This window comes from Miniopterus schreibersii (genome assembly GCF_964146895.1).
Source record: "Miniopterus schreibersii genome assembly, chromosome: 11".
NCBI lineage: Eukaryota > Metazoa > Chordata > Mammalia > Chiroptera > Miniopteridae > Miniopterus > Miniopterus schreibersii.
The window spans coordinates 70,035,285-70,053,412 of NC_138111.1; the positions used below are offsets into that span (position 1 = coordinate 70,035,285).

Genomic DNA, 18,128 nt, shown 5'->3' on the forward strand with positions numbered 1-18,128 from the left:
ATTCCTGCATGAAAAACTTACATTTCTGGTCATGAATATTTTCTACCATGCACGTAGAGAATAGTATAATCACCATGCATGTAGTCATGACTCAGATGTAATCTTTCGCCACATTTTTGTGAAGTGTTTTTTAAAGTAAACTGAGATCATAAAATTTCCCCCCGTAAACACTTCACTATACCTCTCCTAAAAATACATCATGAGAATAGTTACCCCACTACGCAGTTAGCGCAGAACACTGTCATTCTGGGGGATCCTACTGTAGATGCAGGTGAAGAGGAGTGTGGGGCCTGCCTTCCCAGTGGGGGTGAGGAGTCCACCTGAGGAGGTATTCCCAGCCGAGTAGTGCGGGCGAGCCCTGAGTCACCGCCCTGCCTGTTGCAGGGACACCCATCCTCATTGCCAATCCGAGGCCTGAGGCAGGCACCGGGCTGCAGGCTGTGAGTACCTCAGTGGCTCAGCCACAGAACACCCCCCTCTTTGAGGGGGGCTTTACCATAATCTTCGTTTTGCAGATGAGGAAACTGAGCTCTGCTGTGGCTAAGAGCAGCACAGCCAGTGTTTGTCCCCAGGGACTCTGCCTTGGGCTGGGACTTGTGGCCATCACAGACCACCTCTCAGGTTCTCTGTGACCACGGAAGGGCTGTGCCCACGGTGAGGTGCAGAAATGCTGCATGCCCTGTGATGAAGAGAGGAGGGAGCAAGGTCTTCACAGCACTAGGCCCTGGATTTGGTAGTCATTGTAGTTTCCTGGGTTTAGACCTCAAATTTGTTAAAGGCTGTGCATAAGAGAAAGAAGGATAGTAAGACGGTAAGGCCCACGGTGTCTCTGTAATTTGGGACAAGGTTTTGCTTTATTAATTAGCCTAGTAGAAAATAACACTAGATAGTATCTAATTGGGACATATCAAAGTTTGCTAACTGCATTGCATCGGGGGGAGTATGAAAAATGCGTACAGAAAGGGTGTGCACCGTGTGTCGGCGAGTGAGCTCGGGCCCTGGAGGCTGTGGTGCTCTTGTGACCGGCGGTGAAGCAGGGTAGACTGGACCCGAGCGCCTGGGGCGGCCTTGGAGTTGAGATGAGCAAGTGGGGTTCCTGTCTTGAAAAGACTGCAACCTCATTTCATCACTGACTCACTCATTTATTATTAACTTGACAAGTGTCTGTGGACCAGGTAGTCCGGTATGAAATGTTCCTTCCGTCGTTCATTCCTTTGTTCGTACATTTGACATGATTATGGACCATCTGTTACGGGATGATCATGTCTGGAGCGCGCATTCGCTCTTTCATCTGACAAATATTATGGACCATGAGTTGTACAGTGATCATAACTCGACCTTTACCTGCAGAAGAGCAAGGGTGAGAATCACGGCGGCTTCCCATCACACACAACACAGACCTGAGCTGAGCAGTGAAAGTGAAGGAAAGAAGCGCCAACCTACAGCCTGACATCCAGCTAAATCTTCCTTCAAAAATGAGGGAAAACTAAGACTTCCTTAGACAAACACTGAGAAAATGTATCACTAGCTGACTGGCCAAAAAGTTATTCAGGCAGAAGGAAAATGATACAGGTCTGAAACGAGAATCTACCTGAATTGCTCCAGAGAAGGCAAAAATGAAGGTACAATGAAATAGTTTATTTTTCTTAGTTTAAATTGATCTTAAAATATCAGTAAGTGGCGTGGGTGGGGCGTTGTCACAAAGGGCAGGAGGAAGGAACTGGAAACACTCTTCCATGAGGTACCTGCGCTGTGCGTGAAGCGGTAGAGTGTTACTTGAAAATGGAATTTAGGTTTAAAAATGTATATTGTAAACTCCAGGGCAGCCAATAAAAATTTTGAAAAGATATATCTCAGAAGATATAAAATGGAATCATATGAAATGTTTGATTAAAACCAGAGAAGGCAGAAAAAGGAACAAAGAACAAAGGCAATGAATAAAACAGTTACAAACATGGTAGATAGTAATCCCACTAAATCAATAAGGAGTTTAAATGTAAATTGTCTAAGACAACTGATTAAAACACAGAGCTTGTGAAAGTGAAAACAAGACCCAACTCTATGCTGTCTGCGAGAAACCCACTGTAAATGTAAAGACATCCATAGATTAACAGGAAAGGCGTGGGAAAGTTCCTCCATCCGCGCCAACGCCCAGCAGAAGGAAGGCGGGGCAGCTCTATTAATTTCACACAAAGGGAGAACATCGGTGGTGAAGAGGGGTGCTGCCTGACTATAAAGGGACAAAGGGGTCAGTTATGGGGGACATCATAATGGAGGCATAACAATATCCAAGGCAAACGCCGACAGGCCCAAACGAGAAAAGACTATTGTAACTGGAGGTTTCCCTCACCCTCTGCCAGGAGCGGACAGATGAAGTGGTTGGAAAATCAGGGCCATCCAGGGGACCCCACAGACTGTCAGTCCACCTGACCTTGAAAATATTTAACCCAACAATAGGAATACACATTCCTGTAGCTCACGTGGTGTGTTCACCAAGATAGAGCACATTCTTGGAAAACATACCTAAATAAATGAATGAAAAGTGATACAAATCATGTTCTCAGAATACAATGGGATTAAACTAGAAATGAGTAACAGAAAGATAGCTGTGAAGTCTCAAAATATTTAGAAATTAAACAATTTTCAATTATAATAAATACTCTGTGGGTCAAAGAAGTCTGAAGAGAAGTTTAAAAATATTTTGAACTGAATAGGTATGAAAATACAGCTTATCAAAATGTATGGGATGCAGCCAAAGCAGTGTGTAGAAGGAAATTTATAGCATTAAGCACATATATTAGACAAAAGTTATAAAATCAATAACCTGTGCCTCCACCTTAGACAGCTACCAAAAAAAAATGCAAAATGAGCCTAAAACAACAAGAAGAAATAAAATAATTAAAATTATAGCAAAAACCGTCAAGATTGAAAACAGGAAAAACAATAGAAAAAAATGAAAAAACCCAAAGTTGGTTCTTTGAAAAGATCAATAAAACTAATAACCCTTTAGCCAAAGTAAACAGGAAAAAAAAAGAGAAGACACAAATTACCAATATCAGAAATAAAAGAGAGGTCATCATTCCTGATCCTGTGGACATCAGAAGGACAATAACAGGACACTGTGGACAGTTCTGTCCTCACAAATGTAATAACTTAGGAGAAACAGACTCATTCCTGAAGGGTACAAACTACCAAACTCACAGAGAGAAAGTAGCCTGAATAACCCTGTCTTTTCACTTTAAATCAATAATTAATAACCCCCTCCCCAAAGCACAGTGCTCACAGGGTTTCGTCAGTGAGCTGTACCATACATTTAAGGAGGCAATTATACCAATTTTCAACAATTTTTACTTCCGGAAAATAGAAGCAGAGGGATGAAAGCGTGAGTCTGACTCACACGTAGATGTATCAGAAGCAGAGGGAGGCGTAGAGAAGCACTTTGGGTGTGTGCACATGTACAGGTCAGGCACACACACATACATCCCCTTGCTCTGTCGTCTGAGAGGGCCTAGAATGATGACACCCTCGTGTCAGTGAGCACACCTAGCACCCAGATTTGGTTTCTGATACCACTGTTAATTAAAAGGATTGAGAAAGGAGAGATTCTGGGACTGGAGCAGTAAATATACAAGATGCACCGGGAGAGTCCTGAGTGACAGAAGTAAGGGAGTGCCCAAAACCAAAGGGGACAAGCCCCCCAGGCTGGAGCCACGTCACAGGGACACGGGAGCCGCAGGAATGCCCCACGGTGGACCCGGGACCACCAGAGCAATAAAATAAAGTGCTGTTGCACTGTAGCCTACTGTGTGAGATAAATACCCTGGCATTCCTCTTTGATAAGTGATGACTGACTGACTGAGGGGACAGATAAACCTACGGCCCTGGAGAATTCCAGATAACGGAGGACAATTCACACTCAACTCACCTCTCCTCTCCCCCAGGGCCACGCAGGGCCTTCCTTCCAGAGAGGGCGGAGGACGGGACAGGGTGGGGAAGGAACGTCCCAGTGGAGACCAGACAGGCACCACCGCTGCCGGGGTCGCGGTCAGCATCCACTGTGACGAGCCGTGCCGACGGCAAGCACCTCGATACCATGTGAGGACAATGACCCTTCACTTCCATCACCTTCCTCCCCAAACACATACCCCAGCAACCAGGAGGAAAACGTCAGGCAGACTCCAGTGAGGGACGTGCCCAACCCTGACGAGTGCTCATGAGAAACGCGGAGAGTCTAAACCCTGCCGCAGTCACAGGCGCCTGGGAGGCACAGCTGCGGCATGTAATACGACATCTGGGTGGGGTCCTGGAGCAGAAAAAACAGACATCAGGTGACAACAAAGGCAATCACAGAAAGTTATAAAGTGTGGGTCTTAGTTAATAGTGATCTGTCACTGCCGGCTCACTAATTGTGAGAAGTGTAGCGTAATAGCAGCATAAGATGTTAATAATAGGGAAGCCGCATCTGGGGTCTATGGAGACCCTGTACTATCTTTGCAATTTTCCCGTAACTCTAAATACATCCTAAAATTAGAAGTTAACTTGAAGAGTAGAGATGGAGCAATGTCATCTCTGCCCTGTCGTGGAGACAGCCGTTCACCAGCAATCACAAACATCCAAGTAAAGTAAACTAAAATCAAGCCAGAGCTGTGGTCAGTGCTGCCAGAGAAAGGCACAGGGAGCCCTGCAGGGGCTGGACAGCCTGGGAGCATCAAGCTGCTGTGCAGAGAACGCGCAGTGGGGGTGAGATCTGAGGGCAAGCTGTGCGGGGCGTGGGGGTGGGGGTGGGGTGGGCAGGTTTCTCCCTAGGTCAGGGGGTGGGGTGGGCTCGGTGGGTCCTTAGCAGAGAAGTGGTGTGACCAGCTTTGTTTGAAGAGTGAAGGTGGTTGAAAGGTTGGAAGGTAAGATGAGTGGGACGGTGATGTGTTACTCCCAGGGCTGAGTTGGAAGGAGCTACCTAGGAGGACCCGCATGTCTGTATCCTGCAGGCACGCGGCTGGCACTCTTCTGTCCGAGTTCTCAGACATGGCCTTGTGAGAGCAGGTTGCTGGGCTCCACTCCCAGAGCCTCTGATTCTGCAAGTCAGGGTGGGGCCCTGAGCGCTTCCAGTCCCTGCAGGTTCCTGGGGATGCTGATGTAGCTGGTGCCAGGGCTGTGCATTGAGGACAACTACTGTAAGGCGACAGGCAGGGGCTCCGGTGTGGCTGGGAAGCCTGAGCTTGCACCTGGTGTGCTGGTCGAGGTGCCTCTTCACTGAGCCTTCCAGGCTGTCACCAAGGCGGGCGCTGGCCTCCAGGCTGCCTCTGCCCCCTGCACCTGCGAGTCCTTCGGGAGGTGACCGCCCATCTTGAGCCCGATGTTGTCTGTGAATTTGGAAGAACAGTAGCTGTACTTTCACGGGGTGGTGGAGGTGGACACTGTGAGAGTGAGCACTCATGGAATGGTGCGTGGCCTTCCTTGTTGCCTTCAGCCCCGTCATTCTCAGGGCCATCTTAACCAGCACTGAAGATGTGTGCCTGACCTCTTTAGGGTCAAGTTTATTATCTGTAAAATGCAATGCTTTCATCCTAGAGCTGTCACTTTTCAGGCATGGGGTGCAGGTTGGCTCTTGTTAGTTTTTGGAACAAGTCCCCTCACTGCACCCTGGTAAACCTACCCACAGGACTCCTCCAATTTCCTGTGTCCAGAGATGGTTCCTCTCCAGTGACATTTCCTCACTTGTATGGAATGAAGCCTGGCTGGCCTTCTCCTGGCTGCTTTTCCAAGTGTGGGAGATGACAGAGCTGGAGTAAGAGACTTGAGGGCTTGCTCGCTGTGGAGTATGCAAGTGTGTTAGATGCTTGAGAAGCACTTCTGGACTCAGCCTGAGGGACGTGGCCAGGAGCCCTCTGCAGAGGGGTGCCTCCTGCTGCTCCCCTGAGAAACTGTGTGCCTGGAGACCTGGCCCAGGCTCAGAGAGAGCTTGCCCATCGCCACCCCAGCTTCGCCAGTCCCGCTGAAAGTCAGCAGCCTGAGGTCACAGAGAGGCCTTGGTAGGATTGCTCTCCTATTTGGAATTTGATATTACAATGTCCTAGGGCTTTTTAAAAATATGAAATAAGGAAAAAAATGTTGGCATGCCCCACCTAGCAGCCTGAGACCCAGTTCACCTGGTAAGAACACTGGGCGAGGGCACGCGGAGCCCTCAGCATGCTCCTCGACTCCCGCCTACCCGCCTTGCTTCATTTTACCGCGCAGCTAGGAGCCCTTGGAGCGGGAGATCTGCTCGGCTGCTTCCTGGCCAGCTTCGCGCGCGAACGGGGGAGGCCTCTTCCCCGCTGACACGCGTGCGCAGTGGGAAGTGCTCCAGCTTGTGGGGCCCGGCCGCTGCTTCCTCTCTGTTCCCACTGTCCTCCTGTAAGCCCTTCTGTCTGCTTGGTGGGCTGTTTCCTTCCCAGGCTCCATGCTGTCCTGGGTCCTGATCTGGGCCTGCATTTGGGTCAAATATATAGGAACCAGGTAAATCCAGAACCGTGAGCCCCGTGGGAAGGACACTCATGTCTCAGCAGGCTTACGTCTGTGCTCCTGGGTTCTCCCCTGTGCAGCCGGCATGCCCCTGCTAGCTCCTGCCGGCAGCGCGGGGGTCATCCCTTTGCCACCCTAGTTCTTGCCTGCACTTACCACTTGGCCAAGCCATCTTTCTCTCCTTCATATAGCCTTTGCCACCTACTTAAGCACTGGGTATATTTATGTCACCAGTTCATGAAATCTAAGGACACTGTCATGAGCTCCTGTGATATTCTGCATTGAGTCACCCCCAGTTATTCTTTAACTGATTAGAAAAAGTGATAGTGATTTTTTATGCCTATGTTCAGTGAAACTTTCTGTAGATATCCTCCTCTGCAGGCACCTGTCCTTTTGTGTAGAGCAGGAGGTGTGCTCTCTGCAGCAGGCAAGGGGGCCCTGCAGTCGTGCGGGTGAGGGGAGGGCTGGCACGGAAAACCGTGCCGAGACTGGCGACCTCAGCAGAGCGCCTGCGGACCAGCCTGAAGGCTCTCGTCTCAGAGGGGCCCAGGCTCTCCCTGGAGCCTCTGACCTCTGAGAGGGAGGGTCCTGGGCAGGACCTGGGAGCTCAGCCACCTCCCGCCTGTCCATCTTCCCCATGGGTCTGCCCAGATGAAGAGAAGCTGTTTCCGTGGGTATTCTCTCGTGTATTATTTTCTCTCTCATTTTGATCTTTCCCCAGAGGAGCGTGAGCAATGAGGTGGCTTTCAGGACACAGTGGCCGGCTGACATTCATTGGGGAGATATCCTTGGACCCACTCGGGGTCAATGCCACCTCAGCCCAGTGGATGCACCCCCACCCTCCACTTCTGCTCAGGACGGACATTACCCCTGGCTGGGTGGCTCTGAGGGTTGAAGCATTGGCCTGTGCACCTGCAGGTGGGGGGTTTGATTCCCAGATGGGGCACATAAGGCAGGCAACCATTCCATGTTTCTCTCACACATGGATCTTTCTCTCTGTCTCTCTCCCCCTTCCCTGGGTGAGGATTTGAAAAAATAAAGAGGGACATTACCAAGTGACACCTAGGAGGGACCTTGATTCATTCATCATTCACTAAGCCCAGCGCTCTTTTTAATAGCCAGTCACCTCACGAGGTGCAGGCCCGTGTGGGGGGGCCTGGGGGAGGTGCCGTGCAGAGAGAGCCTCTCTTCCCAGTGCTGTCAGAGCTCGGTTTGCTCTGGGTTCACTTCTCTGAAACTGACCAGCGGCCCCGACCAGCCCAGGCAGAACCCTCTCTCTAGGCCGGCTCTTTCCTCTTTCATATGCAAACCGATTGAACCCACAGAGCATGTTTTTTCTTTTCCCCAGGGCCTGACACTTAGCTTTTTTCAGCTTCAAGCTGCAGAGGAAATTTCCAGGCAAATTTTATCAAGGCTGCTTTGCATCAAGGTGGTGTGTGGCTTTGGGCATGAGCAGCTCAGATAGCTTTTGCATTTTCTTAATTTGGTTCACAAACATGGTAGGCTATGGCAGAAGTTGACCCTAGATGTTTTTCCCCCAGAGCACCATCCACGTCTCCCACTGTCACCTCAGTCACATCATATGGGAGGGCCTGTGGTGGGCGATGTGAACGCGGCCAGCAGCCGCCTTACTGTGTTGAGCGTGTGGGAAATGCTCCCTGCAGGAAGTAGAAGGGACTGCACCCTGTGGTTCGGTGGGTCTCGGGAAAAGCAGAAGCCTTGAGTCCTAGGTCTGGGCCTCTGCGAACCAGGACAGACAGGGTTTAAAAAAGAAGTACAAAGGCGGGCTGCCTCTTCTGGCTCCATGCCAAGGTTAAAAGCCCTGAAATGAACACAGATTTAGGGAGCAAGAATACTGCCTTTCAAACAGTCTTACCCCGAGGCAAGTGGCGTGTCCTCCTAGATGAGGCTGTTTCCATTTAGGAGGGGGGAGAGCAGAAGAGTATTTATAGTTGACTCTCACTATTCATGAAATTATTTACAAACTCACCTTCACCCTAATGTATATTTGAAACCCCAAGTGAATGCTCACTGTACTTGTCCGGTCATTTATGGACATGCACAGGGGAGGGGAAAATCTGCATCACCCACAGGGACATTCCCAGCTGAGGCTGAGGGAAGTGACTCGCTGCCTTCTCTTCTCAGCTCACACCACACGTAAGTGTCCTGTTCATGGTCTTTCTGGCATTTGTTGTGCTTTTTGTTGACTTGCTGTTTGAATAGCCCAAGCATAGCACTGAGTGTGATCTAGCGATGGAGAGTGCAGGGAGACTGGGACAGCCTCAGGGAGGAGACATTCGGGTTAGGTCAGCTGTGATCTGCTGTGCGGGGAGGCTGAGAGGCGCCTCAGGGAGGGGACACATGGTTAGGTCAGCTGTGATCTGCTGTACGGGACGGCTGAGAGGCGCCTCAGGGAGGGGACACATGGTTAGGTCAGCTGTGATCTCCTGTGCGGGACGGCTGAGAGGCCTCAGGGAGGGGACACATGGTTAGGTCAGCTGTGATCCACTGTGCGGGACGGCTGAGAGGCGCCTCAGGGAGGGGACACATGGTTAGGTCAGCTGTGATCCGCTGTGCGGGGAGGCTGAGAGGCCTCAGGGAGGGGACACATGGTTAGGTCAGCTGTGATCCGCTGTGCGGGGAGGCTGAGAGGCCTCAGGGAGGGGACACATGGTTAGGTCAGCTGTGATCTCCTGTGCGGGATGGCTGAGAGGCCTCAGGGAGGGGACACATGGTTAGGTCAGCCTCACTCGGTGATAACCTGCAGCACTGTTGGCCCTGAGCTCAGTGTGACTAAGTCAACAACATGTATGAAGTAAGTTTATTTAATACAGGAGCACGTAAAACAAGGCTGTATATTGATCGGCTGACTAAAATGTCATGACCTGAACGGTGACATTGAGTGGGGGAGGCCGCGTGAGAGAGGAGCAGAGCTGGGAGCAGGCAGCCGAAGGCCTCAGGGAAGCAGAACTGAAAGTTCTGTGCACCCTGGGGGCAGCTGAGGATCAGGGCTGCGGGAGCAGAGGCAGGGCCTCGGCTGAGAAAGTTTCTGTCAGGCGCACCCTCCCAGGCTGGAACAGGCCCTGGAGCTGGGAGCCTCAGGGACTGGGCCAGTGTGCTCCAGGCTTGTCGACTCCGGCACCATGCTCTCCGCTTGGGCAAAGCAGCCCTGCACATGGAGAGTTTGTGCTGCAGATGCCCTGTGTTTTCACTGTAGAAACGCTGAAGAGGAGATGTCTGTGGGCCTCCACTTTCAGGTGTTTTGTAAGCACCTGGGCAGCCCCCCAATGTTGAGGGTGCGGTCGACACTCCAGACCGTGGGGCTTACATTTAGGGCCAGAGGGCAGGCTTGTGTGGAACAGTGAAGGAAATGCACACTTTGGTGAGATAAAAAATAAACGAAGGCATGAAACTGCCTCAGACACGGTCCTCGGCATACACCTCTGAGGTGACAGGAGCTGAGACCACAGGCCCAAGAAGGAGAAACCGGTCAGGTCTGAGGGAGGCAGCTGGGTCAGGCAAGGGCCCTCCACGCCAGGGCAGGAAAGAGGGCAGAAGGGCTGGACATGAGAGTGTGGGCATAGGTGGGCAGGACGTGGAAGGGGCTCAGACCAAACCATATAGGGTTCGAGGAGGGTTTGGGTGTGACAGAGCTGGGAGATGGCTTGCCAGCCTCACACTGCCTGAGGTGCAGGGAATGCACGAGGAGGGCTGGCAGAGGGAGACCTGGGTAAAACTTCAGCCTCAGAGTGGCATCAGGGAGACGAAGCCAGGGCTTTGGGGTGCATGTTGGAGAAAAGCTGGAGAGAGATCCCTGGAGACAGCTGGGTCCGCCTCCTTCTAGGCCCCCAGCCCTGCAGCGTGGTCCCTGCTGGAGCTCAGGCTTCCTGAGGGAGCCCTTCCTGGGATGGTCTCATCCCATAGAAACGTCTCTTCTGACTCGGGCTGCACACTGGGGCTGGGTGCAGAGTGAGCAGAACGGAGCCAGGCAGGGGAGTGGGCGGCACAGAGGGAGACGGACCCACTGAGGCGGGCGCTGCCCGGCAACCAAGCAAGCTCGGCCGAGGGGTGACCTCAGACGCGGCCACGGGGGCGTGGGTGACACTGGGAAGAGCAGAGGATGGGCAGAGGACAGAGGGTGGAGGGGCAGAGGCGGGCGGTGGTTTCAGCAGCAGATGCACAGGAAGTCAGCAAGTTTTCTCTCCCCTCTCAGGGTGTATGATCACATGTGTGCTCATAGAACTTTAAAGACAAAACGGACTCTCTGTTCCCCTTATTTTGAAATTGGCTTTCATGTAATCCCAACTCTCTTTGACCACCCGCACGGGCAGGAATGTTCCAGCGGCCGGGATAGGCAGGGAGCTGCTCTCCGCTGGGGGCACCAGGCCGGGGTCAGGCCAGCAGTGAATTGGGTGCGTTAAAGGGCCAGGCCTGTGGAGAAATGCGCGGAGGAGAATGGGACAGGGAGCATGCGGGCCCCCAGGCGTCGCAGGCCGACTTCATGCCACAAATATCTTTATGACGAAATGCACATTTAACCTGCATCATAAAAAGGCCCCGGAGAGCAGGCGATGCTGCGGTGTGCGGCGGGGCTCACCCCACAGTGACCTGAGGCCTCGCCTCACTGACGACTGCCTGCCCGCGCAGGTGGCCCTCGTCCGGCTCTCAGTGTTGAGCCTCTGAGCAAAGTGGTTCCACACGGGGAGAAGTAGCGAGTGTGGAGGGACAGAGAAACAAGCAGCGTGTCCTAGGCACTGTGAACAGAAAGCACCCCGGTGGGTGGGTGGGTGGGAGGGAGCCTGAGCCGCAGGCTTTCCCACGGTCCAAGGAGAAGGCGGGTTTAGTGGTGCTGTCAGCAAGCACCAGTTGCTGGCCTAGTTGACGGGCACCAAGGAGAGTGCACAGCAGGAGGCCGCTGTCTGAACCTGACCCAACAGTGGCAGGAGCTGTCGAGGTCACAGCTGTGTCCCAGTGAAAGCTGAGCTACAGAGCAGAGGCGAACCCTGGACTCGCCACAGCGAGCAAGAGCTAATGTGTACAAAACAGGGCTGAGAACAGCAGGGTGGCAACAGGCTCCGTGGACAGTGGCTGAAACGGAGGAGGTGACAGTCCCCATCACCACGGTCTGTGTTGTAGAAAGGAGGTTGGACACCAGAAGGCCTGGTGGGCACGTGGGAGCCAGTTCTGAGAAGACCTGAATAGGTATCACAGGGGTTGTTCATCCCCAAGTCAAAGAGCCCAAGAAAGTGCCCTGAGCTGTAATAACCCAGGTCTACTATCCAAACCTCCACCAACACGCAGGCGTCGCCTTCAGCTCGGGCGTCACCCCAGCAGCCCTACCGCCAGCGCAGCCAGAGTGTCACCTCCCAGCTATGCCAAGAGGTGCCGCCGCTGGAGATGACAGAGGGTTCCCTGGGAGCGTACAGAGTGCCCCATGAGCCTGGGGTCAGGCCCTGGCAAGCTGCCTTGTCCGGCCTGTCTCACCTCGATTTGCTCTGGTGTGGCGCTCACAGCAGGGCCAGCACCAACTATTAGTGACAAACGGTGAATTCAACAAGTGATAGTTGTGTTAGGATTCATAGAACTTAAAAAGTATTTGTTAGCACTTAAAATATTGTTCTTGAAGACCTACGGTTTTAGTTGAGGCTCATGGTGGCGGCAGCCATGTCGAGGGTGCCTCTGAGGCAGGTCTCTAAGACGGTGCCCCTGCCAACCCCCTAGCACAGTAAGCAAGAGCCAGGATCTGGGGAGGTAGCTGTGGCCGGGGGGACTGGGCCTGCTGAATGAGGCTGACAGGCGTGGAGGACAGAGGTGGGAGGGACAGGGACATGCTGCAGAAGGTTGTGGGGCCGCAGGTGAGTGGGGGAGTGACAGGACGGGAAGGCGCGGCCAGCAGCCGGCAGGCCTGCTTGCAGCCTTGCAGCTGGGGTGATGTGGCCCAACCATACAGGTAGTGGGTATGGAGAGAATGGGCTCACACTTAAGACATTTGCCACACAAGCCTGAGAGAGCACCGTCTTCAGAAGGAGGCGGTGTCAGGACAGCACCTGCGCGAGGAAGGCTCAGGCCTGGTGGACATCTCAGCCGCAGGCGCTGTCAGGGACCGGCCTCAGCATCACCGAGACCGTGGGCCCGTGGCCCTGCAGGCCCTGCGTTTTCTGAGTTCAGGTGATGTGCACACATGTGGAAGTTTGAGAGGCGCTGGGCGGCAGGAGAGTCAGGATGCAGCGGGGCTCACGGCGAGGAGGGTGGCTGAGGCCTCAGGAGGCCAGTGCAGGGGCAGAGTGGAGTGCGGGGAAGGCGCCAGCGCCCAGGGCCTCGCTGCGGAGGGCCAGGGCCCACCCACAATGCGGGCACCAGCGGAGGATCTGCCAGAGCAGCAGCAGCAGGAGGGAGCAGAAGAGCAGCCAGGCTGCCGACAGGCGTGCGACTGACTCCCTCCCCGTGTCTGGGGTGCGTCTCCTCACTGGTGCTCTGAGCCTGAGGTGCGCGTGCTGAGAAGTGAAGTTTCAGAAACCAGACAGAGGAAGACAGTCAGCGATAGTCAGATGCTAGAAGCAAGCGGGAAAATTATGTTCCTGTCTAATCAAATTATAATAAGCTCGTTGTTGTTAGGGGCTCCCTGGGGAGACTGGTCAGCCCTGTGGCCTGGAAAAGTCGGCTGCCCCTGCTGGCCGCTTGCTTCCTCTCCAGCCGCCTGCCCGTGATGATTCAGGTTCCCCGAGGCTGTTTCACAGTATTCTGTGTCGGTGTGCGTGTTAGTGTGTGCGTGTGTGTCGCTGTCTGTGTTTCTCTGTGTCTGTGTGTCAGTGTCTGTGTCCCTGTGTGTCTGTGTGTATGCGTGCCTGTGTCTGTGTCAGAGTCTGTGTGTCTGCGTGTGTCTGTGTTTACGTGTCAGGGTCTGTGTGTCTATGTGTGTCTGTGTTTCTGTGTGTGTCTGTTTGGTGGAGAAGTATCTGCTCTGGGACAGGTGTCCATCAAATGTGAGACCCGCGCTGTTTCCTCAGTGTGGGATGGTACGTGGGGATGCCGGGAGTGATCTGGAGGAGGGCAGGGAGGGGACAGTGCAGCCCGAGTTCAGAGGCCCTACGAGGCTGTCGCTCTCCCTGCCTCAGGGCAGAGGCTTGTGGTCCCGTCTCTCTGTAGGCCGTGCGCCCGCCATCTCGGTTTTACGCGGCGTGCACCATGCCCAGAACCTCACCTCCCCGTGTCTGACGGCAGGGTGTGGGACAGGCCCTCGCGTTCCGGGGAAGTGTGTGCAGGGATGTCCTCCCTGCCCGGGGCTCTGACCAGCAGAGAGGGCTCCTCACAGCCGTCTCCGTCTCCAGGGAGTGATGGACATAAACTCATCCGGGCTCCACCCTGGTGCCTGCTCACTGCCAGGGCCCACTCCTAAGCCCTGCTCTTTTCAAAGAATCGTGTCTCTCAGAATCCTCTGTTCCCACTAAAGGAAGAAACAGTCCTGTGGCCACGTTTGTCCAATGCTCTGTTTCCAGGGTCCATACTGAGCGCATGTGTTTGGAAAATCCAGTGACTATGAGGGCAGATGGATGGACAGCTCGCTAGCCAGGGCTGCACCCCACTCCCGGGAAGGGCTCCCAGATGGGGCCCGGCTCCAGGGTTTGAAGGTTGGCAGTTTTACAACTTCCTGCTGCTCGGTGCTGACCTGTGTCCCCCTTTGTTTTGCCCAGGTGGACGCCGTGCGCCCTCGGCCGTGAAGGGAGGCAGGCATGGCTACAGGCGTGGCTGACCACCTGCCCTTCTTCTTTGGCAACATCACCCGGGAGGAGGCCGAGGATTACCTGGTCCAGGGTGGCATGAGCGACGGGCTTTACCTGCTGCGCCAGAGCCGCAATTACCTGGGCGGCTTCGCGCTGTCGGTAGCTCACGGGCGCAAAGCGCACCACTACACCATCGAGCGCGAGCTGAACGGCACCTACGCCATCGCCGGCGGCCGGGCGCACGCCAGCCCCGCCGAGCTCTGCCACTACCACTCCCAGGAGTCCGACGGCCTGGTCTGCCTCCTCAAGAAGCCCTTCAGCCGGCCGCCCGGGGTGCAGCCGAAGACAGGACCCTTCGAGGACCTGAAGGAGAACCTCATCCGGGAGTATGTGAAGCAGACCTGGAACCTGCAGGTGAGCGCCGCGCCCTCGCAGCCACAGCCGGCGGCGCTTGCGGGCCTGCAGCGGCACCCCCAGGTGTGGGCCGGCGGGGCTGCCTCAGATAGGCAGCCTCCGCCGTGAACCTGGAGCGAGCAGGCTTCGCTCCAAGGCGGCCTGTCCTCTTCCTGGTCACAGCTGAGAGGACGGCCCCACCCCAGGGGGTGGGTCTCTCCTCCTCAGGCCTTGAAAGGTCTCCTGGGCGTTCTTTACCCCAGGGGGTTGTGCTCCACGGAGGATGGGACCTGGTTTTATAGGCCTGTGACCTCTCTCAGAATGTCTGTGTCAGCACACTTATTTATTAGTCTGCTGTGGCTGCCCGATCGATAATCCCTCGTAGGCACCGTAATTGATTCAACTGGTTCCCGCTGATGGACACTGTCATTGTTTACAAACAGTGCTGCTGGGACCGTCCCTCAGCACCCGTCCTCCTGAGCTGTCAGGCAGCGTCTGCAGGAGAGACCTGAACGGCTGGGTTTGCCACAGTGAAGGGTGTGTGTGTTTAATTTGTGTGTATTGACAGTGTCATCACAAAGGTCCCAGAGGCTGTGATGACTGTCTCCTCCTCAGACTGTGTCAGCCACTCCTCGGAGCGCCGGGTGGGCGCTGTGTTCCGCGGTGCTGTCCAGCACGTTCAGGGCTATGACTGGACACGCTTTTGAGAATTATGTGCCGTGATTCTCTTTTCACTCCTGTGGTACGTTCTGCACTAAATTCAACCTCGCAGACGTGTAGCGATGCTGTGTTCCCAGTGTTTTCATCAGCATCTCTTGCTGTGTGACCGACCATCCCTTTTTAAAGTCAGGAAAATCAGATCCACTGAGTTGTAGTTTACACACCGTAAGGCCATCCTTTATGGGTGTACAAGTCTATGAATTTTGACAAACACACAGTATAACGTGGTCCCGTGGCAGTCAAGATATGCAACAGCTCTGTTACCTGTCGAGCACCCTGTGCCAGCCCCAGCCCAGCCCCAGAAGCCCCTCATCTGATTTCCGTCCCATAGTTTTGCTGTTTCCAGACGCCCTATAAACGAACCCACACAGCACAAGGCCCTGCCAGAGTGGCCTCTTCCACTGGGTGCGGTGCACCCGTAAGGCACTGGGGCAGCGAGGCAGGTGGCCGCCTGCAGAGCTCTCTTTGTCCTGGGTGAGTGAGCCCACACCCTTCCACTCTGGCCTCACTTGCTTTGCTTTGCAGGCCTCTCTGGTGGGTGAGGTATCACTGCTTTGGTTTTTTATTTCACTTGTGAGGCATGACAAAATTCCCACCCACACCTGTCTGCCTTCTCCCCTCCTTTCCTCTTCTCGTTGGGGTCGGTTAGATTTTCATTTCATTTCTTGTGATTCTTTGTATAACTTCAAATAGTCAAACTTGGCTCTTCACTTATGACTATGCAGAACATGTGTTTCTCCCCCACTTAGAATGAGGATGCAGATTCACTGCGCAGCCAGCTCTCCCACATTTTGTCTCTGTGCCAGTCATGTCCACAGTGTGGTGTCATCCTGTACTGTCTGTGGTCAACACCACCCGAGTTACAGGCGCGGAGTGTTGGCACGGAGTGTGGCCTTTGAGCAGAGGGCACACGTCTTAATGCTTCTTAATCGTTAGTAGATGATCAGTTCTGTACAGAACAATCAGCTCTCTAGACAACTGACCCAGGGAGGGCATGGCATGTTCTCTTGGCCTCTTGGGTTTTACCAGGTCAGTTCTCAAGCTGCTGGCACTTCTGGAAGGCCAGTACATTTCAGTGTTCTAAAGTCTACCTTGTCTCCACACTGGAGGGTATTTAAATAATCCGTAAAATCTCGCTGGCTTTTTTTTATTGAGTGAATGAACAAACACACACGCTCAACTGTGTTTTGCCATTTCAGAACTCAGAGCAGGCAGGGAGCAGCTTCAGTGCCATACTCACTGCTCTGCCCCCCTCCCCCCCACCCCCTGGCAGGGCCAGGCGCTGGAGCAGGCGCTGGAGCAGGCAGGAAACGGTTTCAGGGCCATGTTCACTGTTCTGCTCTCCCGGCAGGGTCAAGCTCTGGAACAAGCCATCATCAGCCAGAAGCCCCAGCTGGAGAAGCTGATCGCCACCACGGCCCACGAGAAAATGCCCTGGTTCCACGGGAAGATCTCTAGGGATGAGTCTGAGCAAATTGTTCTCATAGGATCCAAGATAAATGGGAAATTTTTGTAAGTAGTGTATTTTCTCCTTTCACCCCACCCACCAGCCAGCTGGGACCGTCAGGGATATCTTGGGCTTTCCATTGCTAGACCCACCCAACCAGGGAGGGGCCCTCTTATGTGGCTTGGGAGGCGTTTCCAGTCAAAGCCACCCCTGCAATTCAGCATTTGTTTTGCCCAGACTGACCCCAAAGTGAGCACTCTTCTTAGGCACTGAGGGACATAACTTAAAGATAGTGCCGTTGAGCCCCGTGTCTGTCTTTAATGGCAAATGCAGGCTGCATAGCAATGCCTGCAGCTCTCCTTTCAGTCCAGAGACAGCACAGTGTGTGCACTCACGTTTCCCATGAGGTCACGGACTTTCCTTCTGTCCTGCCTGGAACTAATGCCAAGAGAGCGGATATTGAAGAAAGTTCATGGGAGGCTCACAGGGAAGGTAGCACTGAATTTTTCCCACCAATTGCATTTTTTAAACTTCTACCAGTTTTATTTGTTGTTGTTTTTGCTATTGTTTCAAATATCCATGAGCATTTTTTGAGAGTATTTTATTGCTTGCTAGTTTTTGTGATTGCATCTTTTGTTTCTTTGAAGATTTCATACATAATTAATCTATATTTTATATTTTTTTAAAAGCTTTTTTTTAAAAAAGAAATATCTTTTTTGATTTCAGAGAGAGAGATAGAAACATCAATGATGAAAGAGTCATCATTGATCGGCTGCCTCCCACATGCCCCTGACTGAGGTTTGAGCCCGCAACCCAGGCATGTGTCCTGACCGGGAATTGAATCCTGATCTCCTGGATCCTAGGTCACTGCTCAACCACTGAGCCACACTTGGCTGGGCACATATTCCATATTTGATTATTACGGTACTGAAAGTCCTTGGGGATATCAATCTCCATCTCTCCTGCTCTCTCTCCCTATGCCTCTCTCATAACTCATGTTTCCTTATGTTTTTGGGTGATCTTTTTGAGCTCGTACTTGGTTACTATTCACTTGTAGGTATCTGGAGTGTCCAGGGTTGGGAATGCTGTTCTCCAGAGCTGAAGAGGTTTCCTTTTTCTCTAGTCTGTGCTTGAGTGCGGGACACGGGCTCAGCTGTCCCCTGGCTGCTGGCCCAGGATGCTGTCCCTTTGTCCACTGCAGTGCTAATACTGGTATCAACCCTTAGACCAAACTCACATTTTTTGCTCTTATTTGCCACTCACCTTTCCCTGCTCAATTTTCAACTCACTTTTTGCTCGACACTTAAATTTCAAAAGCAAATGTGGGTGTGGGAAAAATTTTACCC

At 53.2% G+C, this 18,128-nt stretch overlaps 1 protein-coding gene across 1 annotated transcript in view; it reads left to right on the top strand.

Annotated features, from left to right (window-relative positions):
• Positions 1-18,128, top strand: part of SYK (spleen associated tyrosine kinase) — a 68,118-nt gene that overhangs the window by 16,800 nt on the left and 33,190 nt on the right. Inside the window, exons 2-3 of the mRNA XM_081150497.1 lie at positions 14,193-14,636; positions 16,687-16,847. Coding sequence (XP_081006623.1) covers positions 14,232-14,636; positions 16,687-16,847 — 566 coding nt within the window. The 5' untranslated portion in view covers positions 14,193-14,231. The remainder of the gene's footprint in view (positions 1-14,192; positions 14,637-16,686; positions 16,848-18,128) is intronic.